This window comes from Syzygium oleosum, unplaced genomic scaffold (assembly GCF_021117445.2).
Source record: "Syzygium oleosum isolate NSW1041296 unplaced genomic scaffold, Sole_v2.1 Sole_v2.10, whole genome shotgun sequence".
Taxonomy (NCBI): domain Eukaryota; kingdom Viridiplantae; phylum Streptophyta; class Magnoliopsida; order Myrtales; family Myrtaceae; genus Syzygium; species Syzygium oleosum.
The window spans coordinates 3,628,997-3,647,162 of NW_026607494.1; the positions used below are offsets into that span (position 1 = coordinate 3,628,997).

General features: G+C 38.5%; 1 protein-coding gene across 3 annotated transcripts; it reads left to right on the forward strand.

Annotated features, from left to right (window-relative positions):
• Window positions 1-562: 562 nt before the first annotated feature.
• LOC115678569 (villin-3-like) lies at window positions 563-18,166 on the forward strand. 3 transcript variants are annotated; one of them, XM_056315238.1, is made up of 24 exons: window positions 563-689; window positions 3,593-3,737; window positions 3,941-4,040; window positions 4,800-4,868; window positions 4,970-5,206; window positions 5,313-5,490; window positions 5,607-5,739; window positions 6,892-7,051; window positions 7,123-7,273; window positions 7,366-7,466; window positions 7,555-7,713; window positions 8,792-8,860; window positions 8,938-9,006; window positions 9,113-9,250; window positions 11,870-11,998; window positions 12,687-12,834; window positions 13,006-13,016; window positions 13,100-13,240; window positions 13,318-13,443; window positions 14,089-14,151; window positions 15,084-15,191; window positions 16,704-16,953; window positions 17,298-17,536; window positions 17,622-18,166. In XM_056315238.1, the coding sequence occupies exons 2-24, from the start codon at window positions 3,682-3,684 to the stop codon at window positions 17,733-17,735; spliced, it is 2,949 nt and encodes a 982-aa protein (XP_056171213.1). In that variant the 5' UTR covers window positions 563-689; window positions 3,593-3,681; the 3' UTR covers window positions 17,736-18,166. The 3 variants fall into 3 exon arrangements, with proteins under 3 accessions (XP_056171213.1, XP_056171215.1, XP_030457828.2); XM_056315240.1 differs by lacking the exon at window positions 563-689 and adding an exon at window positions 2,887-2,971 and having other exon boundaries at window positions 17,310-17,536; XM_030601968.2 differs by lacking the exon at window positions 563-689 and adding an exon at window positions 2,948-2,971.

Below are 18,166 nucleotides of genomic sequence, written 5' to 3' on the forward strand. Positions count from 1 at the left end.
TAATACTAAAAAAAACCCAAACTAATACGTTGCGTCACATTTACCAAAAACTATACACGTACCACATTTATCCCAAACTAATTTTTGTATCATAAAAATCTCCAAACTGGTATATTTGTGCTACGCTTACCTCAAACTGGTACACCCGTGCAACATTTACCCAAAATTATGGTAAATTTGGGAACTTTTCGAGTCAGCGTGGCACGAGTGCATCAATTTGGGATAAATATTGATCTTGAAATAAAAATTAGTTTAGAATAAATGCGGCACGGATATATCAGTTTAGGCTAAATATGATACGGACGTAACTATGATACGAGTGTACTGATTTGAGGTTTTTGGTGATATTAAATCTTACTTTTTTTTATTTACTTTTTAATTTGATCGTGAAATTCATAATTCGGTCGCGCAAAAAGTCTGGACAGAGAAAAAGGGGAAAAAAAAGGAAAAAAAAGGAGAAGAAATCTCGACACGGTCTGCCCCTGCAACGGCAATAATTCACTTTTTATTTTCCAGCTAGTTCTCTCCCATCTTCATCTTCTCTGTCCATCCCTCCCCCTTCCTGGCCCCCTCTCTCTCTCTCTCCTCCTCCTCCTCCTCCTCCTCCACCATTGCCAGCTCCCTCTCTCTCATCATCGTCGTCGTCGTCGCCGTCGCCGTGATCATCGTCGTCCGGGGAGATCCGCCAGGTACGTCCGGCATCCGCGATCGATCCCCTTCGCCTTTTGTTGCGTTCCGATCAGCTTTCGGGAGCGTTTTTGCAGTCGATGGGATTGGATCTTCGCCGGCCGGTTGATCCTTCGCTCGCTTCGTGATCTCCCCGGTGCCTTGGCGATTCTGTGTTAGTGTCGCGTGGTTGCTGATTGCTCTCTCTCTCTCTCTCTCTCGTTTTGAGTGTGTTCGGTTTTTGGTCTTGGTCGGTCGAGGTGGCGATCTGATCCTCGTGCCTCCTCGTGCGCTTCGCGTGCATGTGCCGCCGGGAGAATGCCGCCGTGTCCTCGGACGGATTGCGTGAACTGCGATCACGTGACGGTTCGGGTTCGTGTTCGTGGATTGGTTGTGATGTCGTCTTCTTTTCGTCGCCCGATCGGACTGATTTGATCGGGGTCGTTAATTGCGGAACTAGCGTTAGTTTCCTGCTTGAATAAGAGCTTCCGCCTGCTCGGCTCGCGGCTATAGTCATTCACCGGTATCAGTGAATGCATCCGGAATTGTCTCTATTTCATCGGGTTGGTTTTCATGGCGGTGTGCTGAAGAGCTCGGCTTGTCTTGCCCGCCTTGCTTTCGACAATAGTGGACAAGTAACTGCTAATTGAGTTTTAGGATGATTGATTCTAATACATTTCGAAACCGCCCTGGGAGGGAATGTGTGTGGTGAGCTGGGTGCAGTTGTGAGGCGAGAGACTCGGTGACTTTGATGGACAAAGAATGGTTGGGCCAAAAGTTTGAAATGCTACATTTTTTTAATTGATTATGTGTGTTTAGCCGTACAAATTTAGAAAATGGAAATATTGCCAGTCTGGAGAAACGATGGCTGTTTAGATGAAATGACGAACCGCATGCTCTCCAAGAAGAGCTTCTATAGTCGAATAGTTCTTAGGTGTTATATTAGTGACAAGATGATACTCTTCTGATGGCCAAATGTTTGTCAGTTGAAGCTTATGCCAGCGAACATGATTCTCATATCAGGAATTAATCTGGCCATTGAATGAGGAATTGTGGAACTCTTGACGTGCTCAGTCTCTCTGTATTTGGACCAGTACCTGCATAACATCCCTAAAGGGAAAGCCTTAATAGGAATCAGAATAAAAATGTTCATGCTAAAGTTCCTGTTTTGAGAAGACCGATGCCATCGAGATGAAGAGCAAGGTTAATTAGATCCTACAGATAGATGTACATAAGTATGTCATTATTTTTCTGGACACGTCCCGTGACATGTAAGTGAACTTTGGTGAAAGAATTAGTTTGATAAATTTGGGGAATGAAAGCCAAAAAAAGAAAGGCAGTAGCTTTGGAGAATCCAATTAGACATAGACATTCATCCTGTCAGAAGGTAACCGCCAAAATATATGTCTAGGAGGAGAGAAGGAATTGCGGTTGTGAATTAAATTTGTTACCTAGACTGGCTATTGTGTTTAGTTGTTATTAGGACTTTTGCATGTTTATGCTCGATCTCGCTGTGGGGGGTTTGTAATTTGGGTGTACTGGTTTGGAGTTTGGAAATGCTCTATGTTCTTGTGTACTCATATTAGTGATAATGAATATCTCATCTTCTTCAGTGCATCTTTACTCTTCTATGATAGTGTTCATTTTTCATAGCTTTTGATTGAAGCGGTTGTTAACATTGGAAATTGGAACTTCTAAAGCTCGCATTAGAATTGATCTTAGAAGGCAGTCATTGAAGTTAAAAGCAACATAAATACTAAAATTACCGAAGAGGTTCGAGAAAGACTGCAGGTGGAGAAATACCACATGAGTCATTCACGTCCAATGCCGAAAAAACACACTCTTTATTGCATCCTATTGAAGCACAAGCATCAGTAGCATAGATCATTTATCATTGAGAACTATGCTTGAGATACATTGTCAACATGTTACTTGACAATTTAAGCTCAAGGTTTTAGGAGCAACTGTTCTTCAATGTGATATCGGAGCTTCAAGTTAAGGGTTCAATCTTTGATTCTCCTATTGTTGCCATTTTGTCTATTACTCATGTTTTCCTTCCGATTGTTGTTTGATGTAGTTAAGTCCACATCCTATGTTTTACATGTAAGGTCCAACTCACATGCGAAGGGGGTTGATTAACATTTATGTTTGATATACATTGTTGGCATTTTTGCTAGCAGCTTTAGTTTAAGTATTGGGGATAACAGTTGTTCAACATTTATCAAACACTTTCCAGGGGCATTCTCTTTTTGCTTGTTTTGTGGGGTAGGTCGACAGTTCAAATTGAGATATTGATTCATTGGAGGTTTGTTCCAATATGGATATTTAATGATAATTAACATATGTATTCCTACAAATGTATAGGTTTGGTATAGCGAACCTTATATATACATGTGTACGTGTATATAGTCTTTTGAAGTGAAAAAATGCGAGAAAAAAGTTGTGATTATGCTTTAGCTTATCTACTTGATAAGGTTAGTGGGTGATGCAGTTATTTGATGTAGGTGGAGTGGGTTACTCATATTCTTACACAGGCTTGACTGGCTAGAATTTGTGAAGCTCTCAAATGGGATAACAACACCTAGGATCCATTAAGTTTGATCGCTTTTGCAGTTTGGTCCTTGATCTTTTAAAACTGAGGTTTTTATTCCTTGAACGTCTTTTTGAGCAGTTTTGGTCCCTGACCATCTTTTGCATGGAATCTAGATCACAATTGTTGAACGTGATCTAGTTGAGTCACACATAATTACATATACAACAAAGAAAATCCATAAATGACCAAGAAGAGCCTTGGAAGTTTAAGCGTGTGATAGAATCAAGACCCAACCTCAAAGCAAATGACAGTCAGAGATCATAATATTTACTGTTTCGTTTTAGATTGCATTTTTTAGCAGATTCTTTACAAGATCATTTTCTGCTTATGCAGTGGACTCTTGCTGAATTATTAGACTCCATAATCTGGCACTTGAAGGATATCTGCCATCCAGAAGAAAGTAAGAACATAAATTTCCGGTGATGTCTAGCACTGCAAAGGTTTTGGATCCTGCGTTTCAGGGTGCCGGTCAGAGGATGTATCCTGGATATAAGAAATAACTTGCTATTGATTTGCGGCATTACCTATCTTTGGATTTCTTAATTAACTTTCAATTCCCTAGTTTGTGGATGTTTGCGAATGAATACCTAGAAGAAAGATAATGCATTTGTATTATATAAAGTGTTAGTCTCCATGCTGCTACATTTAATCTTAAGCATGTTTGAGCTTAACAGCTTGTAGTGGGACTGAAATTTGGCGTATCGAGGATTTTCAGCCAGTTCCACTGCCTAAATCAGAACATGGGAAATTCTACATGGGCGATTCCTACATTGTATTACAGGTGAAAATAGTTCTTATTCCTCTATATAACAGTAAACCTGCAAGGCAAGTACTTTTGTTAAATTATGTAATAAAGATATTGCAGAAGATCATCAGTTTTTCTTTATTTGCAATACCTAAGTATTTGGTAGTTAAAAATTAACCCTTTAGATTTTTGGTTTTAATTTAAAGCCTCTTTGTTGTTATTTATGCTTTCGGATCATCATTACATGTACGGGCAATTGCATTTTATAGTATGATGAGCACGACTGATCATGCTGCTTGAACTGTTGGTTTATCATCTGCTGTAAATTTGAGAAATGCTATATTAACTTCATTTCACAATTTTCGAGATATTACTGGACTTAATTTGGATGTCTGAGGCATTGTTCTTTTCTTGAATGGAACACCACTGACAGGATCTACAATTACCATCCTTGTATAACCAAATGTTGTATCGACTTGTTATGGTGTTTCGTCTTATAGTGATAAAAAGGATATTCAGAGTTGACATGTTTAGGGTGTACTATTGTAAAAAATTTACCGCCTCTATATAGTCAAATTAAAATCAATGGAGTTTATGATTAATTATTGAGAGTTAAATGCTAAATAAACTATATAAAACATATATAGTAATGGTGTCAAAGAGCAATGTATAAAGATAAAAAATAGAGTTTTTTCTATCAATATAAAGTGTGTGAAATACAAGGCTGTCTGTCCTCTATAGTTTATGTTTATAATGTTTATCTCCGCTGATTAATATTCAATTAAACTTCTGTAGACAACGCCTGGCAAGGGAGGTGCTTATTTGTATGACATACACTTTTGGATTGGAAAAGACACAAGTCAGGTATTCTTTAATGTATTTGTTCTATTTTTGAGATATTGGAGTTGCTTTGCCTATGATTTAAGTCATGGCATGGTCTCACCCCAATATATGCCTTTTCATAGGATGAAGCTGGAACAGCAGCAATTAAGACTGTTGAACTTGATGCTGCCCTTGGAGGACGCGCTGTACAGCACAGGGAACTTCAAAGCCATGAATCTGACAAATTCTTATCCTACTTCAAACCTTGTATAATACCGTTGGAAGGCGGTGTAGCATCTGGATTCAAAAAACCCGAGGAAGAGGAGTTTGAGACGCGTTTATATGTCTGTCGAGGAAAAAGAGTTGTTAGGTTGAAGCAGGTGCTGGAGATTTCTGCTTTGAGCGTTCTTGTTTGATCCTTGTGTTCCTTGGCATGTCAGTCTTCTGCTAGGCACGTGACACAAATTTTCTTTTTAACTCTTGCAGGTCCCTTTTGCTCGGTCTTCATTAAATCATGATGATGTATTTATCCTAGACACTCAGCAGAAAATCTATCAGTTCAATGGTGCAAATTCAAATATCCAGGAAAGGGCCAAGGCTTTGGAGGTCATTCAGTTTTTGAAGGAGAAGTATCATGAAGGAAAGTGTGATGTTGCAATTGTTGGTAGGCTCTTGCCTCAGCTTTAATGTTTTGCATATATAATTGGTATCACTTACTCCTTTTAAATCGTTTATGCTGCTAGCTCTGCTTATTCATGCATATGTGGCTGTTCATGCCAGATGATGGGAAGTTAGATACTGAATCAGACTCGGGTGAGTTCTGGGTCCTCCTTGGTGGTTTTGCTCCCATTGGCAAGAAAGTTTTAAGTGAGGATGATGCAATTCCAGAAGCAACTCCTGCCAAGCTCTATAGGTACCATTACTTTCTAGGAGGTTGGGTTTCTACTTTTTTAAACTAATGGAGGAGTGCCAGTGCTTCTGGTCTGCAGTGTGCATCTTGTACATATGAAATTTGGTAGCTTCTGTTATGTTCTGATCAAATAACAACTTTGGCCCGGAAAGAAGAGCTTTCTTTTTTTAATGAAGCGTAATTAGCGCACATGACACTTAAAGATGGGAAAAGAGGGCAAAGAGAATTGCATGCTTACTCCTAGAAGACTTCTTAGAAGGAAACATACATATTACTCTACCAAAAGTTTGCCAGCAGCTTGAGACATGCTTATTTTTTTATTGGGCCTTGAAGTATTTTTAGTCGTTTTCTCATAATATGAACAATAAATATTTATCCTTACCAACCCACCCATGGGTAGCTTAGTTGGTTAGGGCGTACTTGGGATTGTGTGGTTAGGCGCACTAGTCTCAGGTTTGATTCCCGTGAGCACTTATGATTTAAGTGGGGGCCATGGCGGTGGGTTCTTTGTGCTAGTCTCCCGAGGAATAGTCGACGTGCGCGCAAGCTGGCCCGGACACCTCGGTTACCAAAAAATATATATATATATTTATCCTTACCAAAAAAAAAAAACAATAAATATTTATGAAAGAGGAATATGTGTATATGGAGAATTACATGAATATTCCGAAAGATTAGTCAACATTGAAAAAATGGACTTGACTTGTATATAGCTTTCCCATATCATGTAATGTTGCTATTGTCATGGCAATAAATAGTATAGAAACTATGTTGAGTTCTTGGAATGCATGTAATGACTGCTAGCTGAGAGAATTGCTTTGGCAAGCATGTCGACCTGACTCTTAATTTTCATATTTTTCCTTATAAATTTTAATATTTAAATATGTAGAGGTACTCCGAAGATATGACCCTATAATGCCTAGAACAGTTGGTAGTGGTTATTTGCTTATGTCTGTCCTTATTCTTTTCACATTTGCCATCTCCTGTGAATTCTAGTTCTTCTGGGGCTTATACAGTCTTTCTCTAGTGGTAAATTTCTTTCATTTATTAAGCTATAAGATAAACATAGCATACCGTTACTGCTATTAATGGGGTGTTCAAGAACATTGGCCTTTATCTGTTCTATGTGTTTATTCAAGTTGCTTCTCTTTGTAGCATTGTTGATGGTCAGCTGAAGCTTGTGGAAGGTGAATTATCCAAGGGCATGTTAGAAAACAACACGTGTTACTTCCTGGATTGTGGCGCTGAGGTCTTTGTTTGGGTTGGCCGAGTTACACAAGTGGATGAAAGAAAAGCGGCCATCCAAGCAGCTGAGGTAGAGTGTAGAGGTTCATCTTTCTATGTCATAACTGAATAAATTATGTCTAAAAATCAACTTGTCTGCAGGACTTTATCAGTAGTGAGAACAGACCAAAATCAACACGCATAACCAGAGTTATTCAGGGGTACGAGACTCATGCATTTAAATCCAAATTTGACACTTGGCCATCTGGTTCTGCAACTCCTGCTTCTGAGGAAGGGAGAGGAAAAGTAGCAGGTGACGTTTCACATTCCCATTTGTACTCTGAATAGGTGGAGTTTTTCACTTAGCATTATCACTATTGATCATTGGTTTGTACTTTTTGCCAGCTTTACTTAAGCAACAAGGAATGGGTGTAAAGGGAATGGCAAAAGGTCCTTCTGTGAACGAAGAAGTCCCACCTTTACTGGAAGGAGGTGGAAAATTGGAGGTCTAGTTTTTATATCCATCTCGTATGTCCTCTTTTAAGGAAAACTGCAACTCTATTTCTCAGAGTACCGATTTAAATTGGATTTTAGGTGTGGCGCATTAATGGCAGTGCCAAGACTCCGTTGTCCAAAGAGGATATTGGTAAGTTTTATAGTGGAGATTGCTACGTCATTCTTTACACCTACCACTCTGGTGAAAGGAAAGAAGATTATCTGCTGAGCTGCTGGATTGGAAAGGATAGCATTGGGGTAAATTATCTCTTAATTGCAGGATGTGTTTAAATGATTGCAGAATGACTTTGTTGTATATTAGCTAATTTGAATTCAGGTTAAAGCTAGATATTGTATAGCATAGGAGGGCAGTTGAATTGCTTATTTAAAAGGGCTCATGTCTATGAAATAATTTTACCAATTCTTAGGAGACGCAGACTATTGCCACAGATGCGTTCTTGTTTATAAAGCATGCCCTCATGGCCAAAAAAATGTATCTACGGATCTTGCCCTTAGTTTGTCATAGAAATGATGTTAGAGGAAGAGAAAGGAGAAAATGAGGAAATGGATGGCCGACAGAGTTCAAAATCCTGTAGTTTCTCTTCCAGACCTAGAGTAGATAAACATCTGTTTATGATTAGCCAATGTTAGAGAAAGTGGGCTGGACTGGCTGATTCAACAGGTTGGACCCGGAATCAGTCTGTTGTCTGGTTTGGTCAGCCCTCTGAAACTGGGCTGGTCTAAAACTGGATTGGATTGGTCTGGTCTTGATCACAGTTGAACCACATAAAACATTGGACTGCTCCATCACACTTAGAAAATGCGTGAGACATGTGCAGTTTGTTTTGAATCTGGCTCTTTCAGGCACCAGCATGCATGCAACACCATTCCACCACAATGCTTCATTTGTCATTATTGTCCAAACTATATATATTAAAAGTGCTAGAAGCTTTGGCTCTAAACAAAGCAATGAGACACCAGGCCAAGTAATCCACCCTAGACTTCACATGCATGTAAATAGAGTTTAGTCACTACTGCCGTTAGTGTAGATGCAATGTTCATTGAAAAATAAGATACAAGCCTGGTGAGATTGCGATCTGAACGTGGAATTCTCAATTATGACAAAATGATAAAACACCAAGCCAAAATTTTCATTATACGAGGTAATATCAGTAACCATACTTAACATAATCTGAACAGGGGTTCCATCGATTGAACTGGTGGAACCACGAACCTGTCAGTTAGCTGGTTTATTAACTGGTTCGGCCATTAAAGCACTGTGATTACCAGATTAAAATAGAAGAGACTTACAACTTCAATATATTCTTCATTTCAGGAAGAACAAAAGATGGCTGCTCGGTTGGCTAACACAATTTTCAACTCACTGAAGGGGAGACCTGTTCAGGTATGGTTTTTTGGGTCTCCTCCAGTTGGGTAATGGAGTTGACATATCACATGCTTTTTAATCGATTTTCCTTATAGGGTCGTATTTTTCAAGGGAAAGAGCCAGCGCAATTCATTGCACTTTTTCAGCCTATGGTGATCCTCAAGGTATCTTCTGTGCTTCTTCAAGATGATGCAATGGTTCAAAATGCAGCACGATTGGAATATGTGGTTTGGATTATGAGGCTCATTTGCTATCTGAAATCTTCCTTAGGGAGGTTTAAGCTCAGGTTACAAGAAGTTAATAGCCGAAAAAGGTTTAACGGATGATACGTACACGCAAGAATCTGTGGCACTTATACGTATATCCGGGACTTCCATTCACAACAATAAGGCAGTCCAAGTAGATGCGGTATGTGCTATTGAGTTTCATCTTGTTTTGCTGACTACTAATATATAAGTGGCTTGCTATTAACTTTTGCCGCCGGATGGATATCTGACGCTTAGTCTATTTTTGAACATGTGCCTTTAACTTTTGTGGAACTAACATGCCTGAATCAATTGGAAAAATATGGAGCAATTGTTCATGGTTAGACGAGTATTTGTTGTTCCTTTTCTGTTGTTAGTATGCCATTTAGATTTTCTGAATACTTCTCTCATAGTTTTGATAGGTTCCACAACTTGTTTGAGCTGTGATTAGTGATAGTTTGATCAGTACGGAACTTAAACATATGTTTGTTTTCTCTTTAAGTCAAGATTTTCAGAAGTCAACAGTGTATTAGCAAATGAGAGGATCCCATACCCGTATGCTTCTTAATTGTAAATAACAGAGATCATCTCCATATTTTTGCATGAAGAATGTTGCCCAAGCATGCATTGTTGAATCTTCACCGTAAAATAGTTCAATTCATTATTGGTTGTTAGCCAATGAGCTGATTGTTAGTTAGACGGTTGTCCCCGTCATTGTTGTTGTTTTGCATAGTTAGCCATTTGAACAATGAGGTGTGCTGTCATTTGTATCTTTTGATGATAGGAGAGGGTTGAAAACTTTGACATTCATAATGAAAACTGTAAACATAGAGCATAATACTCTTAAGAGTAATCCATTTACACATTTCTGATCCTTAAACTAGAACAAGATCGAGTTTCAGGTCCTGACATAGCTTGTCGAGAGAAAATTCAGAGAGGGATGAAAAGTTTATTTAGAGATTATTGAATGTGGAAACGGGGGGGGGTACATACATGCAAAGCAATGCCCATGTCAAAGATTTAATGAACCAAAACAATTGAAAGGGATTATTGTCCCACAAAATGCTAGGGAGCTTGTGTCAGCTATCTTATCATTTGGACTTTGTCTTTGTTCAATTGGGTATGTGACAAAGTTCAATCACGGTAATTGCTTCTCAAGTGAGAACAACATAAGAACTGATTGTATATATGGTTTATTTAATGTCCCAATTGCGCCTCCAAGTTTGGGCTGTCAACATTTGCCCTGCGTCATCTTGTTCTTGTTTTTGTACAAAATCTTATTGTCATTCTACTTCCTTCAATTTTCGTTTATCGATTCATTGTGTAGGTGCTTCTATCGACTTATTGACCGCTAAGTTCTGTTGAGATGACTGTGGACGTATTTGTCACAAAAGAAGTAGATTTTGAACATAGCTGATTGTAAATTGACTATTAGTTGATTATGCATACTTAAGAAGAGACTGTTATTGACATCGGGCAGCACATACAGTTTGTCGCGGAAATTCTCTGGGAAGAATATTGGTAAAAATATGAGAATAGTATACTCTTGAGAATATTTCAGAAATCGCTAAGTCATGGGTGACCTGTATCTGGAATGGATGTTCCATATTGTGGATAGCTGGCAATCTAGAATGCCAAATCAGGTGCTCCAAGTGATCAATAAAAATCAAGTCAGAATGAAAGAAATTTGACACGCCATTAAATTCATTATGTTTAATTAAGCCTATTGACTTACCAAATATTAATTGCTTAAAACCATTTTTCTGATATGAAAATATGCGGAAGTTTTTTCAGTCTATTAAACCTGTGAAATGGCTGAAGCATGTGCGGAATGCGATTATCTTGGGTCTTGCAGTTGAAAATGCAGAGATGTAGCAATTAATTTCATGTAAAGAAAATAAAAAAAAATAGAATTGTGCATGTGGTCAACGACAGAGTTCTGTTTATAAGAAACACGGTGGCATTGTTATTACCTCTGATGACAGCTTTTCTCGAGTATATCCTTAATAATCAGTAGCCATGTTAAAGATGATGCAAAAGTGGCACCTATACTAAATAATCCTCCCTTGGCGTACATGGCCAGATGGGAGAAGAGTCCCATCTAAAAAAGATATCATTTGGAGACTTCCTCCTCTAGAAAGGAAGTCCCTCTATTCTTATTGAGTAAATTGCTTGGTAAGTCCTAATCTCCTGGACTGCAAAGTGCTGTCTCAGTTGAAAGTAGGTTGCAAAAATCTCTAGGGTATGGGATACACCAATAGCAAACTATGAACAGATGATGAGTAGCCCGATTTACTCTATTCTGGGGAGCAAAGGAATTGTTAGCTTAGAAAATGGCTTTTGCATACTTCACTAAGGGTCCAGGCATAGGCCTTTTGTTTAGGTGCCTACAGCCTTTCAAGTCAATTTAGCAATAACAGAAGAATACCAGTCAACAGGAGGCCACTGCTACTTTCTCAGCATAACAAAATAGGAGGCTGATAACCGAAGAGTTAAGTTACATGATATTGCAGGAGCAGTTCTTGTGTTGTCTAACTGTTACTTAATCTCTTTCATTCCTGCCTACATAATTAGTAGTTAGCTTAAAGGTGAAAATAAATCCGCAATTGCTGTAGTTTTTGCCTCTTTTCTGACCCTGTTACGTCTTATTCATCCTCAGATCTTCTGTATATGTGCCAATAAATTTTAACTAATAGTAATCTGATGATATTTGTTACTAATTATTGCCTGTGCCAGTCATTGGTAAAATCATGGCAATACGTGTTAACTCTTTAATGTTCAGGTGGCAACATCACTGAATTCTGCTGAGTGTTTCCTTCTGCAATCTGGAGCTTCTGTTTTCACCTGGCATGGAAACCAGAGCACCTTTGAGCAGCAACAGCTGGCTGCAAAAGTTGCTGAGTTTTTGAAGGTGTGATGTGACCTGTTTGAAATTACACCAAGATCAAATTTATCCAATTTGAATCCAAATATGTATATTGACGATTTTGGTATGTTTTCCTGTGAAGAGCATCCTCATGTAGTAGGAGGATCAAAATGTGTGCATATCATTGTCATTACAGCACTAAGACCACGATAATGAGTTTTGAAAGGAAAATGCTGGATACAATAAACTCACATTCTGTTTGGTTAAATATGCAAAATTTCGGTCATTGTCACTGATTGAACTGCACAGTTCGGATTTTACTTGGTCCATGGTATATGATAAGCTAATAGAGGCAAGTTAGTCTCAGTGCTCTAGTTGTCTTCTGTGCACGTTTTAGGTACATGCAGAAGTTCACCAAGGATGGTACTTGTGATTACTTAAGTGCAAGCTGCTCTCAATGACAGCTGTTTGTTCAGTTGTTGCAGCATTGTCACTGCCGCTCGCACAATACTGCTTATCGTATATGTTCTCTTGGCATAACATCGTCATATATTCTGAGTGTAGTTTACTTACAAGTGCATATGCATTATCCTTCCAGTAAGTATGGCAGTTTGAAACCTAATTTACTTATAGTGCATCCTGTTGTCTTTGCTACTTAACATTGTGAGTTGCTTAGGCTATACTTTAAGTTGGTTACTACTGGGACTAATTGTGTTGTGCCTTGTCATTGCAGCCTGGAGTAGCTTTAAAACATGCTAAAGAAGGAACTGAAAGTTCAAGTTTCTGGTTCGCACTGGGAGGAAAACAAAGTTACACCAGCAAAAAAGTTTCTTCCGAGACCGCCAGAGATCCTCACTTGTTCACATTTTCATTCAATAAAGGTTAAACTTCATATTTAGTTCAGCAGAAGCTAGAATTTTTTCTCATATCTTGTTCTCTTATCGAGATATGATGGCTTCTGGAGTGGAGATGCTTTGCAAATTTCTATGTTATTCTTGTGGCCATGAGTTCTGACATTATTTCCTTTTCTTTTTACCATTTGGATGATGCAGGAAAGTTTGAGGTAAGTTGCATCCATGAATATTGGCATTTCTTGACATGTTGTAACATTAGCATGCTATATCTAACAATAAGTACTCGTTGTAGGTCGAGGAGGTATATAACTTCTCACAAGATGATCTTTTGACTGAGGATATCTTAGTACTTGATACACAAGCAGAGGTATTTGTTTGGGTTGGTCATTCTGTAGATTCCAAAGAAAAGCAAAATGCTTTTGAAATTGGTCAGGTATGGCTAAAATTTGTTTTTTCATGTTGGTTCCTTTGTCGAATGATTATATTATTCACTGTAAAAATTATTGGCAGAAATACATAGAAATGGCGGCATCTCTTGAAAATCTGGCCCCTACTGTTCCACTTTACAGAGTCACTGAAGGAAATGAACCATGCTTCTTCACCACTTATTTCTCATGGGATTCTGCAAAAGCCAATGTACGTCCTGTGGTGACAGGCACTGCCTTTTCTGCCTTGGAGTAAATCCCAATTTCTGCTATAATCGAATAATTCTTTTGCATGGCCAGTTATCCTAAGTGAAATATACCTCTATCTAACGCTTAGAAGACATGCGGAAATCTATTTAAGACACTATCAGTTGAACAGGTTTGTGTAAAGAAGTAATGTAGCATCCTGTCTTGAGCCATAAGATAATTGTGATGGAGGATGTCCATAGTGATTAAGATTAGTCAAATGCACAAAAGTAAGATTATGGAGTGAAAACGTGGATCTCTCATAAACTTATGAACATAGAGTGTGTATTTTGTTATCTGCCACCTTCCTCTCTATCTTCTTTATTAATGCTTAGGCCACTTCAACTTCCTGCTGCATTTTTATGGATTATCCATGGATATTGTTACTCTGCTTCTGTGTGACGAAATCGTGCTCCGACCTTTTCAATCAATATCTTTGGAAGCTTTTAGTTGGTCCTCTGTTTAGGGCATCTGACATGCATATGATACCATTCTCAACATTTAGTTTATTCATTTTATTTAATCTTCAGAAAAGCTTAATGAAGTTATGCTAAAAAGGAATGAGTCAGTATCCTGTATCATTGCTTATCATAGTTCTTCATTCAACCAGGTCCAGGGAAATTCGTTCCAAAAGAAGGTGGCATTATTGTTTGGCATAGGTCATGCTGTGGAGGTAAGTGTTTCGTCTGGTTGATAATGCTGCAGCTTAACCTGTTGTTGTAGGTATATGTGACAGACAAGTTGCCATTGTCTTCTTCAATGGGAAACTCTAAATATTGCTCGTGTTGTTTTTGATTCAAATTTTGCGTTGATGATGTTTAATCTGCCATACTTTGTGTTAAAGTACATCTCACATCTGCCATAAGTCTTATATTAATGTTGTCTCCTTCCACTTACTAATTTAAGGTTTAAGCTTTTCAGTTGGACATTCTAATCGTTCTATGTCTTTATGCACTAGTCCCATGGTAGAAGTTCTATTGGGATTAGATGTTCTTCACATGGATGGCTTGATTGGGTTGCCTTGTGGAGACCTGTTGGGAAATAACTGGAGTATAAATTGTTTTTCCTTCTTTGGAAATTGGTCTTTTTGCAGCTGATATACCTCTTTCTTTTCGTTTTCTTTCTCAAGAGCATATGTACTTTTGCTGGCCTAATTTCGGAGAATTTTTTTGAGAGGCATCTTGTGTTTCTATATGTGTATTACATATTCGCGGTTTATTGGCACTAATTTGCTTTAAGAATTTTAGCTAGACCAATGAGGTTAGTGAGGTATTTGGGCTTGCCATCATCATCATCATGGTGGTGGTGGTGGTGGGTGGTGTTGGCGATAATAATGATGATGACGTGCTTAGGCATCCTGTTCTTGTGGAACTCATAACTTGACCGAAGAGTATCTTTATCGAATGATGTATTGACTAAATAGAAAGGAAAACTATGTTTGTGACAAATGTTTTTTGACATAATTTTCGCCAAAATTTGTTATTGCCATGTCAATTATCTTTGTTAATTGACGGTAATTATTACTTGATTGAATTAAGACCTTTCCAAGCTTATGATTTATCTTTGCCCTGTGGTGTTGCTGCATGGCAATCTATTCTGTTGCAGAGCCAGGATAGGTCCAATGGCAATCAAGGAGGACCAACACAGAGGGCTTCAGCTTTGGCTGCATTATCTTCTGCATTTAATCCATCCTCTGGAAAGTCATCCAATTCAGTAAGAGTTTTTTCACCCACACTGGTTTTATCTTTTTCATCTTATTTTTCAGGTTTCTAATGTCATTGTGATAACTTCTTATTAGTAAAGTGTCAACTGGTGTTAGTGCAGTGCAAAGAAGCACTGCTATAGGCACTTTTATACTCCAAAATTGCGCAAGGTTTTCTGTCTGCATAAGTAGTATACCCCTGGTAACTCGGATGAGCTTTGCGTTGGTTAACTTTTAGTATTTGATGAAGTCTTTAGCTGTTGACTTGCATTTAACTCAGCCTCCTCTCTTTGAGAGCCGTGAATACCCTGCTTAAGATATACACTTTCAAATTGGGAGACAGACCTACCACGGCTTGTCTTCCACAATAATTTTGCAGAATTTGCTTGCACTCTAAGAATCAAGGACAGCAGTAGTAATTGTTGATATTCTTGGTCTTAGTGAATGTAGGGAATTCCACGTGCCACAGCAAAGAGCTTGATGCAACAGGCTACATCGATCTACTAACCTTAAGTTATACAGTTGTGTTGGTCTTTTTATCAGTTGACTATGTATTGGAGAAATGATTTTCACTACTCTGAAAGAGGGAAAATAGTCTTCATACTGAGAATGGAAACCTCCGTGGAGACATTGCAACAAAAAACTGCCAATGGTCTATCCACAAATGTCTCTAATAGAGCACATTATTAACATTATTAGTTGCACTTCTTTTGTAGAAGCATCCATAAACCTGACTCAATGTCATTGGTAACTTCTCTAAAGTTGGATTACTTGCTTGTATTGCTTGTCAAGTAAGAGAATGTGCCTTTGCTGGAAATGTAAACTCCCATATTAACCTCCAATTGAAGTTGGTACCTTCCTAGCTGCAGTTTTGGACGAAAGAGTTCAAAAGAAAGTTTTGACCTGTGGCTCTTTGCCCATCATCTGGTTCTATTTTATCTTGTTTTCAATGTGCCACAAAGATTCAACTGTTTATAGAAAACCAAAATTATGTTAAAGGTACTCTACCTCCCAGCCCCAGTTCTTTAGTCCCCTCCCACCCTATTAAAACAAAAGATAGATATTTCAATCGGTTGAAGATTCATTTGTCATAAAAAAAGGAAGTGACCACCTTCCCAATTTGTTGCCATTTGACATTCTATAGAAAGATCCTGAAGATCATTAAAAGGTGCCCCTGCACATCATCTATCACTACTGGAGGAGATGAAAATTTTCAGTTTCCTTTTATACATTTGATTGCATAAGATCCAGGAAACCATTCAAAGGTGCCCCTTCACGTCATTTATCATCACTGGAGGTGATGAAATTCTCACTCTGCTTCTTAGATTCGGCATTTATAAGTTTGTTTCGTCCCATAGTAAATATTGTTTCTTCATCTATTTTATATGCATGGTTTCAGATTATTCAAGCGAATTGATGTTTTAATATGATTTTATGTTTCCTCGTTTTGGGTTTAAATTTACCAAATTGTGAAATCGAAATTCAATTCATGATGCTGCTTTTAATATTTATTCTTGTCTTAGGGTGGTGACAAATCCAATGGCTCAGACAATAGTGGACCCAGGCAACGAGCTGAAGCATTAGCTGCCTTATCTTCTGCTTTTAATTCCTCTTCACTGTCAAAACCCTCTGCCCAAAGGTCATCAGGAAGTGGTCAAGGATCACAAAGAGCAGCAGCTGTAGCAGCTCTTTCTTCTGTTCTAACTGCTGAGAAGTCGCCAGATAACTCCCCCACTCGGTCCAGTGGACCTGCTCCAGAAAGTAGCCCGCCAGGTAAACTTCTTAAACTTGGTAGGAATTTTCTCCACATTATATCTCTTTATTTGCATGTGCTTGCTATGCTAAGTTTAATTACGCATGTAAGATTTTACTGCAATGCGTGATCATGACAGAGACAAACTGGAGCCTTTGTCTTTTCCTCCTTCCTGCTTGTTAGTTAATTTTACCACTCTCGGGCCTTGCAGTGCTTTGCCAAACCTTTATATGGTTGAAACCTATCTTTGATTGTTGAAAGAAATTTAACTCACTTTGTTACAAGTATTTAGCACTTTTTTGCATCCATTTTCTTCATGAATAAATGTGGACACAAAGTATGTTATATAATTGACTGTCTGCAGTGGACACAAAAGGTGAAAAACCCGTTTCCGGAGCGGAAGATCTGGTGGAAGTCTCGGAGGATAATGATACAGAGGGATCTGCACCTTTCTCAGAAAACAATGAGGAGCAATCAGAAGCCAAGCAAGAGCCACTCCAGGATGTTAACGCCAGTGAAAATATTGTAACTGTGTTCAGTTATGATCAACTGAAGGTTAAATCGGACAATCCAGTGACTGGAATAGACTTTAAAAGGAGAGAGGTCAGTAAACATTGTGAGCCTTGGTCATTTTTTAGCTGATTCATGTTTCAGATTATTTTTCATGTTGCTTTTTTTTACATGCTAGGCTTATCTGTCGGACGAGGGATTTCAGGCTGTCCTAGGGATGACAAAGGATGCATTTTACAAGTTGCCAAAATGGAAGCAGGACATGCTCAAGAAGAAAGTCGATTTGTTTTAGCAAAAATGTGATCTTCTGCCGCTGCTGTGTTGCATTTCTTAGAGTTCCTTGTTTCGCATATTGAATGTGTTCTCCGCCAGAAAGTTGTGAGTTCATTGGTGCACTTCGATCTGGGACTGCTGTGTCTGGCATTTTGCCCTTTGATGAGTTTGTAGCCGTCGGTAGACCAGTATGGGTTGTGCCGCCATTGGAAGAGTGTTATTTTTTCAAATGCTCCTTTCTAGAAGCTGCTGCCTCCTGTCGGTCGGGGATAGTAGTTTGAAATATGGTAGGCAAGCTACAATTCTTTGATTTGGTTGTGCGAATCCCCGATCGTGATTTGTTCATTTTTTTTGCCTCTTTCCATTCGATTTGTGTAAATGGGGGTGTATATGTAATGCATGAATGTTATATAGTCTCATTGTAAGACATGAAGATGAGTATTGTTTGTA